The 13,198-nt window shown below is 39.9% G+C and overlaps 1 protein-coding gene across 1 annotated transcript in view; it reads right to left on the minus strand.

The window, feature by feature from the left end:
• Positions 1–2,377: 2,377 nt before the first annotated feature.
• LOC124799311 (Down syndrome cell adhesion molecule-like protein Dscam2) overlaps positions 2,378–13,198 on the minus strand; it is a 250,854-nt gene continuing 240,033 nt past the window's right edge. Inside the window, exons 20-21 of the mRNA XM_047262898.1 lie at positions 6,401–6,586; positions 2,378–3,130 (exon numbers count right to left, since the gene is read on the minus strand). Of these exons, the coding sequence (XP_047118854.1) occupies positions 3,079–3,130; positions 6,401–6,586 (238 nt within the window). The 3' untranslated portion in view covers positions 2,378–3,078. The remainder of the gene's footprint in view (positions 3,131–6,400; positions 6,587–13,198) is intronic.

Consider the following 13,198-nt stretch of genomic DNA (forward strand, 5'->3'; position numbering starts at 1 on the left):
GGTTGTGATTTGTAACCTACATTATATAATATCTATTTGGATTAGTTTATGTGGAAAACAGTGTTCCTCAAGGGATTGCTTTGAACTGATGATGCCACATCATCTGGTTGTTGTTCACAGATGGAATGACAAAAATCTGAGAAGATGAAGATAAACTGTAAAAAGTCACCATTTATTTTAGATGAACTGTGTAGGAAAAACAGCCTCCATGTATCGACAGAAATGACAAAAATCTTAGCTTTCAAAGAGAAAGAGCCAGCAAGATGTAAAATTTCAGTAACTGCCCAAATCCTTAAGCAAGTGTCACATTTCAGATATCGAGGGTGGTGATACCAACATCAAAAAGATGTAAACCAAAAACTTAAAATTCCAGCACATATATGGCACAGTCAGTCATCATTTGAAAACTGCCAAAAGATTAAATTTCACCAGATAATGATAAAGTATGTCATGCTCTTTAGAAGTGAGAACTCAGTTCTCATAGCAGAAGACCAATCAATTATCCAATTATCTGAAATAAGTTTGCCGAGCAGTGTACAGATTGAATCACGTTAGAAATGAAGACCTTCATGGGGAACTGAATAAGATTGCATCTAAGAACAGAGAGAACTGGAAACACCACATTGCAGAAGTGAGGATTGAGATACACCAAGCAAACTTATACAGGTCTGTCAAGCTTGTGATGATGATGGTGGTGATATGGTTTTGTGTATTCAGTATTTTGCTGTTTGTGCCACTATAAGTTAAAGTGCTGTGTGATTGAGATTGAGATTGTATCATAACCCAAGGTTGTTGGGGTATTCTCCTAATTGTTAATGTAAAACCATGTCTACCTTAATGTTTCTTTTTCTTTTCTTTTTAATCTGTTTGCTTTCATTTGTCTCACTACGAACACTGAAGTTAATACATACTATTTTATAATTATACAGGGTGGTGCAAAAGTTACTGGACTCTGATTTAAACAAAAGATTGAATGCAAGGAATACATAAAATTATTTTTTATGTTCAAACTGTTTTCCGTTGTCATTAATACATTTTTGAAGCCTTTTTGGAACACTGCTACATACTCTACAGCATAGTGTGGTATCATTGTCAAAACCATGAAATGAGGCTTTAGAGTGTTAACGGAGTTCTTGACGACACCCCAGAGGAAAAAATCCATGGGTGAACGTGAAGGCATGTCAATATCTGACCTTCGACCAGTCACTTTTCTTTGGAAAGTTTCATTTAAGTCCTGGTATCACATAATTATGAAGCATATCCAAATTGTTATCTCGTGTCACGGTTCCTTCAAGAAAATATGGTTCAAGTATACCAAATGAACATATTGCCCCCAAAAACTCACGCTAGGTTGATTTAGTAGTTGTTCTAACAAAAGATTTTGACTGTCGGTACACTAGTAAGACCAGTCATGTCTGTTTGTGTCTGCATAACTTAAAATTGCCCTTGTTAGACAACACAGTTTTATAGGTTAGGTTTCTGTTGGTCAAGCATCAGTTCACAAAATTCAAGTAACCCATGTTGTAAATGTAGAATGTAATCTTTAAACTTCTGTTTGTGTAACATTCTTTGCACTGACCTTTGTGATAAATACAGCTCAGTTGCTAATTGTCTGGTTGATTTTTGTGGACTTTGGGTCACAGCTAAATGTACTCGCAGTTCATTTTACTCAGTTGTGACTGTTGTTAGGTGGCTAGATATTGATGCATCCATAACAAATCCATGTTCTTCGAATCTCCTCGTATGTAGTACACTGTCTGTCCAGATGGTGGTTCAGTTCTTAAGTACCTTCCCCATTCATTAACAATAACAGTAGCACCACTTTTATAAAATGTTTTTGACACAAAAATCCTTTCTTCTTTAGTTACCAATGTGACAATTCAGAAAACTACAGCTGTAAACATGTCTCACTGATCATGCTTTCAACAATTCACTGGTATGATTACTTTGTTTTGCTTGTCGTTGCATTTTATACCAACTTGACAAAGCGTAATTATCACCATTTAGTAATAACAGGTTAATGGGTTAAAACTTCTTTCTGTACTACGTCTTGCTGTTGCTTTTATTTCCTTTTAAACAACTGTCCAATGACTTTTTTGCCACCCTGTAGTTGCTTATAGTAAATATAAGCTGAGCAACAGGTATGTTTTCAGTTCTGTTATAAACATGCATAATTTTATTAATTTCTGGTCCCTGTAAACTGTATGTCACAAGGCGAGAGTGATTGTGAAGATCATTTGTAATTGAAAAGTAAATTTTCAAAATTTTCTTTCAGTTTTATTATAAAATCAGTGAATACAGAAAATAAATTTTTGTCAGTTCTTTTCCATACTTAAAAAAAAGAACATTATTTTGTACTTATTCAGATTTACCTGTATATCCCATTGCTGTAAATATGGTATCAGGTTATAAAACCATCTTGCAATAAGACCACTGAATTGCATTAAAGTCATTCTTCATTACTGTTAACAGCAACAATTAGATCATGTAACCTTCTGTATCTGTGGAGGAGCAATAAAACTGAGCGTAAGACAGGAGGCTACATTTTGGACTTTGCCTGCACCACACAGACATACATGAATAGAATATATGTCTTAATAACAGTGTTTTAATTAATTAATTAATAATTGTATATATGTCACGGTTCTTTAACAGTCATAGATAATATAACAGTTGTTGCAGTCATTTATCATGCTTCGTTAATAGAAGCTACAAATATATATGTATATAGTTTGTTTACAAAATACTTTTTTACAAAAAACTCCAACGTTACCACTCAACATCTTATCCATTGGTTTTCACAAGGTCAGTATAAATTCCACCATTTTGATATTGGTGTTCATTGGACAGAAACATATACAGCAGCATGTACAAAATGAAATAGTGTTTCACTTGTTTAGTTCACACTTTCTTCACACACTGTTTTTGCATTAACACACATACACACACTATATTCAATCAGCTAAACAGCTCACTGTGCTGTTGAAATGTTAAGACACTGAAGGAGAATTCTGTGAGCACTGTGATTCAAGTCTTAAAGCTCATTCGCCTCAATGGAATTCTATGTAGCTTGGGGACTCAGACATGTATTGTGTAATCTTGTTTCTCTCTGTCTCGTTCCTGTCGATATCTGAAACAATTTCATAGACTTTCATCATATGGTTAAAACAAAGCAAACTGAGTTTTATTTTAAATTTCATACATAATACCTCAAATGAGCCTGTGACATGTACGGTTGAACCACCAGGTTTTTTTAAAAAAAATACTTAAGTAAATTTCCGAATTATCTGGTTTGAAGTTGTCACCCTGTTCTGCAGCAGAAACTGCAACCTAGCTGACAGATGCACCATGCCTGATATTTCTTAGTATATACTTGCTCTTTTCATTACAGTGACTGATAAGTAGTCTCATCATGCCTAATCCATTATGACCTGAGCTGTTGCAAAATTGCTTCCTTTCAGCTTTCATTTCTCTATTTGGCTCTGAGTGTAAGCAATTGTATCAAACATAAGCGTATTTTGTGTGCTGCTACAAAAATGTGAAAGGAAAACTTTGAGGTATCATGTACTATATTTATAACATTTAGCAAAACTACTTATATGGTGGTGACAAAGATGGACTTTGATTTTTCATGGACAGATGTCACATTAATAGGCAGTAGCATTACTTCAAGAACCAAAAAGATGAAGCCAGCGACCACAGGTCTGAGGAAGTAAGTGGATGGGTGCAATATGTAAGGCTTACTACATCTGCTGCTAGCCTCACACTCACAGTTTGGGTGTCTACTCCTCCAAACGCATTCAATAGAATGAGAATTACCACCCAGATGGCAAAGCTACAAAATACTTGCTTTACCAAGCGAGATGGCGCAGTGGTTAGCACACTGGACTCACATTTGGAGGATGACGGTTCAAACCTGTGTCTGGCCATCCAGATTTAGGTTTTCCATTATTACCCTAAATTGCTTCAGACAAATGCCAGGATGGTTCCTTTGAAAGGGCAGGGCTGACTTCCTTCCCCATCCTTCCATAATCCGATGGGATCGAAGACCTTCCTCCTTCCCAAATCAACCAACCTTCTGCTTTACAAAGTGACATGTAAGATGTTTAGTGTTTTAAGGGTATTGGGGAGTTATGTGAGATGAGCTTGCAGACTGCCATTGATAACAAGGTGGCCATAGCAGAGGAGTCGCCCATCTGTACAAATGACACGAGGACAGCTTTTTGTGGGCTAATGTTTAATTTAAGTATGCAATGAATGAAAAAAGAATTTTTAGAGGTGAGTTTCAGCTTGTATTACGATACATTAGATTAGGTGTACTTTTTGTACCAATTGATACAGAGTGAGGACTTAAAATAATCAAAAGGCCCTGAGTTGATCCTGCAACGTGCATTAGTCTCTACAGCAAATAACCTAGATTGAATCTGGTCTTTAGATATCATTAACGTACTGAGCTGTAAAGAGCAACAGGAGTTTGGAAGAAAACCAGATTACCAGCATCTGCTACCCTACAATGCTTTCAATGCATACCCCATAGCTCCAAGAGAAAGAGAGCACAGCAGTACCTCTTTACTTTCAACACAGTACTGCAAATTATCATAGGATCATGTAGGCTGTGCCAGAGGACAATGTAGCCATAGAGATGGTCCTTCAAGTGAGAACAAGCATTGCATTGCAACCATGTTTCAGCGGGAACTCTGTAGGTTCACCAATATCCATCCATATGTTAGCAAATTGGGTGACTTCCTCCACAAGAATGGTGTTGATGTGAACTTAGTGTATGAAATCCATCTGTTATATGCAGATGCAAGTTCTGAACAACTCTCCTACTGCCTGAATGGCAGCAATGTAGCTGTCTGTGTATAGTACACTAAGCCATCACAGAGTATAGCTAATGATGTAGTAAATGTCAATGAAGACATATAAAGCCACTGTTATTATTTTCTGAAACTATACCACGTCTTCATGTTTCACTTCTAATGCGATGTCCAAGTTGCGTTCAACTTGGTAGTGCGAGTTTGCTAACAGGCATAGGATTGCTAAGTTAGTGCTAATATGTCACTAAATTCTCAAATTCAACATTTTAGAGGCGGTAATACTTTCTGTTTTAGTATTATTCTGGTAGACTTGTCCTTTTTTGAAACTTCTACCAGGAAATGCGAAGACCATGGGACATCCAATACAAAAGAAAATTGTGTCATGTTGCCATCTTACTGGTGTGTGAACTTGGGACAAGTAGAGTGTTACTGGCGTAAATGCAATGTGCTATGTCCAACTGAAAGACTGTTTGTTTTATCAAAATAGAAGACTAATATTTACAGTATATCCAAAAACAATTGTTACATATGTATGAAATCACATTTTGCTTAACCCATAAATGTTTTAAATTTTTCTGTTAAACTTAAACCAAAAATTTATGCATTAGTACTAAATGTGACTTTTCACAGTGAATCCCATATATGAACAATGGAAACTCCAGGTTGGAATGTCAACAATGTAAGGAAAAGATAGTTGCTACTTACTATAAAGGTGAAATGTTAAGCTGAAGACAGACACAGCTAGGGCACACTTACGCATTAGCTTTCAGCCACAGACTTCGTCAAGAAAACACAAGCAAGCATACCTCACGCACACAAGACCGCCATCTCCGGCTACAGCTTGGACCGGAATGCCATTAAGTCACAGAAAGCTGTGGGTGAAAGCTAATGTAAATGTCTTATAGTTGTGCCTATCTGCAACTTAATGTTTCATCTTTATAGTAAGTAGCAATCTGTCATTTCTTTACATTGTTGAATGTCATATCCAATATCTTCAGATTTAGGACCCTGCTTACAATCAATATCTGTTGGAAAATTGTGAGTAAAAGCCAACAACAGTTAACAAAATTTGTAGAGGTAATCAACCCCTCCGCCCCCCCCCCCCCCCCTCGGTAGTACACACTATTGAAAGGGGTGTAGGTAATGCTAAGACTGTGCTAAAATACATTTTTGGATTCTGGATTTTTCTTACACATCAGTAGCTCTTTAAAAACATAGGTTGTTACGACAAAAATAATGAACTTTGATTTCTTTTTAATATTTTTTTATGAAGGACATAAAGTACCTCCTTCCCACTGGTAACACAAATTATTAAAAATGTCTTGTCATTGTCATGGTTAGTACCAATATCTCTACGTTCAAGCCCAGTTAGAGTGTAGAAGTAATCTCACAGTGAAACCTTATTTTCAGTTACTATGATACCCTATAATTTTATACTAGACAGATAGGCTAGAGAGCAATTTATTTGAGAATGTCAGGGTCATGTTAAATTCTGTACCAGAAGTGGGTTGCCATACTCTTAGTTCTGAGAGCAAATTGTAAATGGTATTAATAATGAAAAAAAAGCCTGTTTTATATTTTACCGTTTTACAAGAGTGGACAATTCCTGTTCTAGTTCTTCATGCCTGAAAAGAGGAAGACCAGCAACATTTTCTCTGACGGTTTCTCTATCACATTCAGCTTCTGATAATTCTTGACCATCAGAAAAACCAGATGGAGGCTGCAGAGGAACAACTTCCTGACACACTGTACTGCTGCTGGTATTCTGCCTGCAATAAAATTTGTAATAATGTATTCTCTGTACAGAATAGGATAAAGTAATAATATTCTTAAACATATGTTTTGAATTTCAGATGATACCCAAATTTTTCCTCAACAGTGAAACACGGGACACAAAATGCTTGTTAAAATGCATATGAAGTTGGCAGTCCCATGGAGTAGGACCAATGTAAACTTGAGGGAGTGTTCAAAAGAAGCCTCTGAATGATGAGCATTTGTAATGTTTTGTTACTGCAGAAAAATTATTTTTATCACATTTAATGACATTAACTTTGACAGTATATTAAAATGATTTATGATTGTTGATACATATTTGATGTAGGATTTAGACCGTGGAGCATGGAGGAGGAGGTTAGCCCAACTAAGTAATACAGGGCAGAAAATAACGGTAAAGAAACATACATTGTTTGTGAAAATGTTTATTAATTGTGAAAGAGAAGAGCCTTCATTGAAAAGAATAACGATTCTATATACAGAAAACAGTGGACAATATTGTAGGAATCTGCATTCTGTGCTTCTCTGTGCATTGGTAGTTTCTAACCTGGTGTAACACACTAACTTACGCAAATATGTTGTAACATGCAAGACTATAATGTACCTACATCTACATAAATACTCTGCAAATCACAGGGAAAGGCATGGTAGAGGGGACTTAGTGTTGCACCACATGTTAGGGTTTCTTTCTATTCCTGTCTCAGTCACATACAACTGTAGTAAAGTTAGCTGCTTAAATGCCTCTACATATGCAGAAATCAGTCTAGCCTTGTCTTCACAGTCTCTGCAGGAGCTACACATAGGAACCCAAAGTTTATTGCTAGATTCTTCACTTAATAATCGTTCTTAAAACTTTGTAAGCAGGCTTTTGTGGGATAGTTTACATCTACTTTTCGTGAAGTGCACAATTTTATACATTCCTATACATTTAAAGCAAGTTATCAATCTAGCACATAAAATCATACCAGGATCTGCCTTGATATTTTTTTCAGTTTTTTTCCTGATTAGTACTTCATTATAGATAACTACTTCATGCAAAAGTCTGAGGTTACTATTAATATTGTCTGCTGGGTTATTAATATTGAAAATGAACACACAATATCTCAACACCCATGCCCATGGTATTCTTGGCGCGACTTCTGTTGATAACATTCTGCAGCCTTTCTACAAAAAATCCTCAATCCAGTAACAAATTTTGTTTGATATCCCATACAAACATAAATTTCTTAATAAATTTCGGTGAGGTGTGAAGTCAAATGCTTTTCGTAGGTTGAAGTAGTGCATCATCCTAATTACCTAGAACTGTGGCTTTCAGGAAAGCTATGAGTAAAGTGCCAGTTGAGTTTTGCTTGACTAATGTTCCCTGAACTATGGTGTGTCTCATGGAGCAGATACTGTTGGAACTCAGAATACGTTCTAGCCTTCTACAACCTGTATGTTGTGAGATTGGGTGGTACAGTTTTGTGTTTCTGTTGCCCTCTAAGACAGATGTGACCTGTACTTTCTTTCAACTGCTGGGAACAGTTTTTGTTCAAAGGATATATAGTAACTTGTGGTTCAAGTGGGAGCTAAACAGCTGCAAATTTAGTATAGAATGTGATTGGCTTCCATCGAATCTTGGAAACTACTTCTGCTTTAGTGATTTCAGCAGTTTTTAAATGCCACTTACAGTAATATCCATTTCACTCATCTTTGCAATGGTGTGGAAATTATACTGGGCCAGTACTTCTGTTCATTTCTTTGTAAAGGAACATTTGAAAATAGGTTTCAGCATTTATTCTTTTGTTTGGCTACCCTCAGTTTTGGTTCCTGAGTCTCATATTCTGTAGATCAAATTCCTGATAAACGTTATGGTGTGGAAAGTGTCAGTTAAAGAAAAGATTGTAGAGTTAGAATAGATTAAAGAGAAAGTAAGAATCTCTCTCTCTCTCTCTTTCTCTCTCTCTCCCTCCCTCCCTCTCTCTCCCTCCCGCCCCCTACCTCCCTCTCTCTCCCGCCCCCCTACCTCCCTCTCCCCTCTCTCCCCGTGTGTGTGCGCGTGAGGAGGAGTCTATATTAATTCGTGTTTTTGTTGTTCCATCTAGGGATTTCCATTGTTTGCACATACACCAGCTTAATAGCATGGCAGGGATTTGAGAAGTCCTTGGTAGGTTCCTGTGTGTCACACAGGTCATGCAAGTCTGTAAATTTTGGACAATGATTTTATGGTGCTCAATAGCATCTGAGATTTGTTCCATTGGGTTTAAACAATGTGTGAGGTCACTTTCATGCATCTCAAATTATTTTAGCATGATTCTGACCTTACAATACAGACAGTTATTCTGCTGCAATATGCCATCACCATTGCAGAAGAAATCAAGCATGATGAGATGCAGGTGATATGCAATAATATTCCTGTAGTCCTCACTGTCATGATGCTTTAGATTACTACAAAGGTCCCATGAAAGCCAGATAAATGTCCCTCATGGCATAATACTTGCACCACTTCCCCCGTTGCCTGCATCTCCGGCTTAATTAATGTTTCAAGCATCAACATTGTTTCTGGGCACGACCAGTGGCCTGGTGTAACAAGAAATACAGAGTGTTTCTGTAAGAGCGTGATGGATATGGAGAATGCTCCACTGAACAGTTTGGGGTAGGGAACCTGGGAGATATGGAAGTAAACTCATGTACCGCTTTGTCTAATATTACTGTTTTCCAGCTTATTTACAACTAAAATGCATACAAGTTTACTCACACTGTGCTGTTTGTTTACATATATATTATTTATTTCCTGCAAGGTAACAAGGAGAACGAGCCTGATTACCAAGAAGTCATGATGCAGGTTTTGTTTACTTGTCCATAAAGTGCCTTTGTTGTATCGTTCTTACATTGTCCCATGACAGAACGTGCTGTGAACTGACAGACCCATTCATTAATCAGTGCTATTCGGAGACATACAATGCAATGTGATGGAGCAGTACTGGTGCAGCATCTTCTGGTCATTGGATTGGAAGAGGAAGTCCTATACCATGGCCTGTAAGGTCACCAGACCTGAAACCTCTTGATTGTTTGCTATGCAGATATCTAAAGTCATATGTGTATGAGACCTTAGTGGATACGGAGATGGAATTAGTTGCCAGAATGGTAGATGCCAGTAATGTGATTCGAAAGACATCAGGCATATTTGTCAGTGTGTGTCAGAATCTTGTTCGGCAATGTCATGCTTGCTTTGAGGTTGATGGTTGTCAGTTTCGGCAGATTTTGTAAGATACAGTACAAATGGTACATTCATTGTGTCAATGATGATATTTGCAGTTAATTAATGCAAATAAAAAGTACACAGTAATGTATTATTCCTATTATCTCCTTAAGGTGGCTCCTCTGACCCCAGGTTCCCTATCTCAAATTGTTCAGTGGAGCATCCTCTATGTCCTGTTAAATTTTTGGATGCTCTGGTGTAACTATCTGCATAACAGATGAGCAGAATTTCAACCAGGGAATTCTGCTGATGTCACCATATTACGGGTGCACCATGAGCTGGTTACCTCACCCCTACAGCCAAGCTGGGTTGTCCGAGGTGCCATATTACATATGAAGCAAAAAGATGAACCACGACTACTCTGATAGCCTAATTTCCCTGTGTCCAGTCCACAGCAATTTGGCAAGTTGGGGCAAAGGAATTAGTACTGTAGCATAACAAGTAAGGGCCAGTCTTGTATAAATATTGCTTAGTGTTCAGTGGCGATATGTTAAGCTGCAGCTGACCAGTCCGGAGGAGGGGCTGTGTTAATCTACCATCTGTTCCTCTAGCTGTCTACATGCTTCTGCAGAACAGCAAGTCTCACCTTGGGAGCTTTGACACTGTTAGCAACAGCACCATCATCCATACTGAGTCCGATGGGAGGGACTTAGCGATACCAATCAGCGGGTCACTTGGTGGCGTACCCTACTGTCCCAAATGTGCAGCCGCTCTTCCATCATCGTGCATGCGTGCCTATCCACTGCCTACCGCTTGCTCCTGTGGGCATTTTCCATTGTTGCTGCACGCTCTCCTGTCCGGAAGCCACAGCGTGACTCAATGTCACTTTGTGCTGTGCACTCAGGGTCGTCGGCTGTTGCTGCTGCTGCTGATGATGCTGCTGCTGCTGGCAGTTTAGCTGATGATAGGAGCCACCCGCCACCTCAGCAGCCTTGTACCACCCTTGTCATTCATACCGGCATCCATGCAGACCGAATGCTGGTGTCATTGCACTCGCGGCAGGGTGTACATTGCCGCGGCAGGGTGTACATTGCTTCTGTCTTGCTGCCGCAGGCACCTTGGGATCATCACTTCATCTGTGTGTTGTTGAACAATAATTTTTTTTATTTTTATTTTATTTAATGCTGTTTTACTAATGACCATTGGGCATCAGACAGGCAGCCACCCACCAGGCCACTAGTCACCCATGTCCTGGAGTGGTGGTCCACTGTATTCTGACTTTGACCTGTTCTCAACTAACATCCAATGGAAAGTTTGCTCTTGGTTGTAAGAACGGTAGCTGGCTCAGCATTGCAACTTCAACCACAGCTTGCAGTCTAGCACTACAGGTTGGTGTGTGACACTTTTGTTTTGACTTTTATTGTTCTCTGTGTTATGGCCATGACCAGTAAACAGAAAATCAATAGAAATTTAAAAGTGACAAATGTGAATATGCAAGAGCCTGCAGATCACTTTCAGTTCAGAGGTAATTGTAGTGAGTGGTATTTGAATGATATTGAGACTGGTGAGGTGCCAGTACTTTAACTTAGGTGGCGTGAGCTGCAGTATGTGAAGGCAGTGCCAGCTATGTATAGTACATGCAGAAGGTTTGACCATTATGTAAATCAGTGTTATGAATCACATTGGGCCGTGATGTGGCATAAAGATTAGTCTGTTTTCCAGGCTATATGTTTTCTGTAGTTGTGTCTCATATTTTTTGTATTGTCAGATGGAGGTTGCACAGTTGCTGGAAACAGGCAGCAACAATGCAGGAAGCGATTGACCAAGGTGGAGAATAAAAATGTTGCATTTCAGAAGCAGGTAGGCCCTGTACAAGTACATTAAAGAGTACCCCCTGCAGGTCTGGGGAATAGAATAGGCCTGAGGTCTTCCTGCCTGTTGTAAGAGGCGCCTAAAAGGAGTCTCACATGTTTTGGCCTTTATGTGATGGTCCCCTGTAGGGTTTGAGCTCCATTTTTCAAAATTTTCCCAAAGAGTGAGCCAACTGGGGAAGGGGAAGGGTGCCTTTCATGGTGCATTGTGTCCATTGTGCCTTGAGATCTTTAGCCCACTTTCTCATCGTCGCACTGCAGTAAAGCTCATTCTCCATCTCTTGGGCGAGGATGCCTTCCTGGATGCATTTTCCACCATGCACTATGCAGTGTTGCTTTTTGCGCTGACAATGACTGTGGACTTCTTTGCACCTCATTTCCAGCACGGTAGCCAATCTGGTGTGGTAGGGCCGCCATGTACCCTGTGTGTTGTAGTCCCCTGACAACACGGGGATCGCTCTGCTGATGCCTGCACCCTTAACTCCACATATATGCCAAGGAATAGATGCCCATCATTCTGGGGCATCGGGACTCCCAGCAATGGCCATCCTGCCAGGTGGCCTTTGCAGCGGCTGGGTGGTGCCCGTGGGGAGGGCCCCTGGTCAGAGTGGGTGGCATCAGGGCAGATGACGCGTGATGAAGCATACCACATCATCACTTGCTGGTGATCAAACACCAGCAGTCTCTAAGCATTCCAAGTCTCAGTACAATGCAAGAAAGTACGATCCTAAATCATTCCCCTCCCTGGCCTCACCATGGGAGGAACGCCAGGCTAAGGATGGCAGCGAACCTTATTCACCCCGGTACCTTGTATGCAGGAGAACTGATGGGGACTCCTTTGTTTCGATGAAGCTGCAGTTTTTTGTAGAGCATTTAGAGGACAAGTTTTGTGAGGTGGAGGGCTTGTCCAAAATGCGATCTGGGTCAGTCTTGATAAAAACAGCATCCTCTGCCCAGTCACAGACTTAAATCACTTGTAACAAGTTGGGGGATGTTTCTGTTACTACCACGCCACATAAGAGCTTAAATATGGTCCAGGGTATTGTCTTCCACAGCAGTCTGATGACGAGCTGCGCGCCGATTTAGAGCGATGAGGTGCTCATTTCGTGTGGCATGTCCACCGGGGACCGAAGGATGATCAGGTTGCCACCGTTGCCATCATCTTGGCCTCCGAGGGTGACACCTTACCCGAGAAGGTCAAGGTGATGGTCTGCCACTGTGATGTCAAGCCATATATCCCACCACCGATGCAGTACTTTAAGTGCTGGAAGTTCGGCCATATGTCTTCCCGCTGTACCTCCAGCATCACATGTCGAGATTGTGGACATCCATCACATCCCAATAATCCATGTGCCCTACCTCCCATCGGTGTCAACTGCAGAGAACATCATTCACTTTGCTTGCCAGACTGCAGGATTTTACAGAAAGAGAGGAAAATCATGGAGTACCGGACCATGGACCGACTGACCTACACAGAGGCTAAGAGAAAATACGAGCGTCTACATCCTGTGGCTATGACCACCTCATACGCCGCTGTTATGAGAGCAGTTGTAGCC

This window comes from Schistocerca piceifrons, chromosome 5 (assembly GCF_021461385.2).
Source record: "Schistocerca piceifrons isolate TAMUIC-IGC-003096 chromosome 5, iqSchPice1.1, whole genome shotgun sequence".
Lineage (NCBI taxonomy): Eukaryota > Metazoa > Arthropoda > Insecta > Orthoptera > Acrididae > Schistocerca > Schistocerca piceifrons.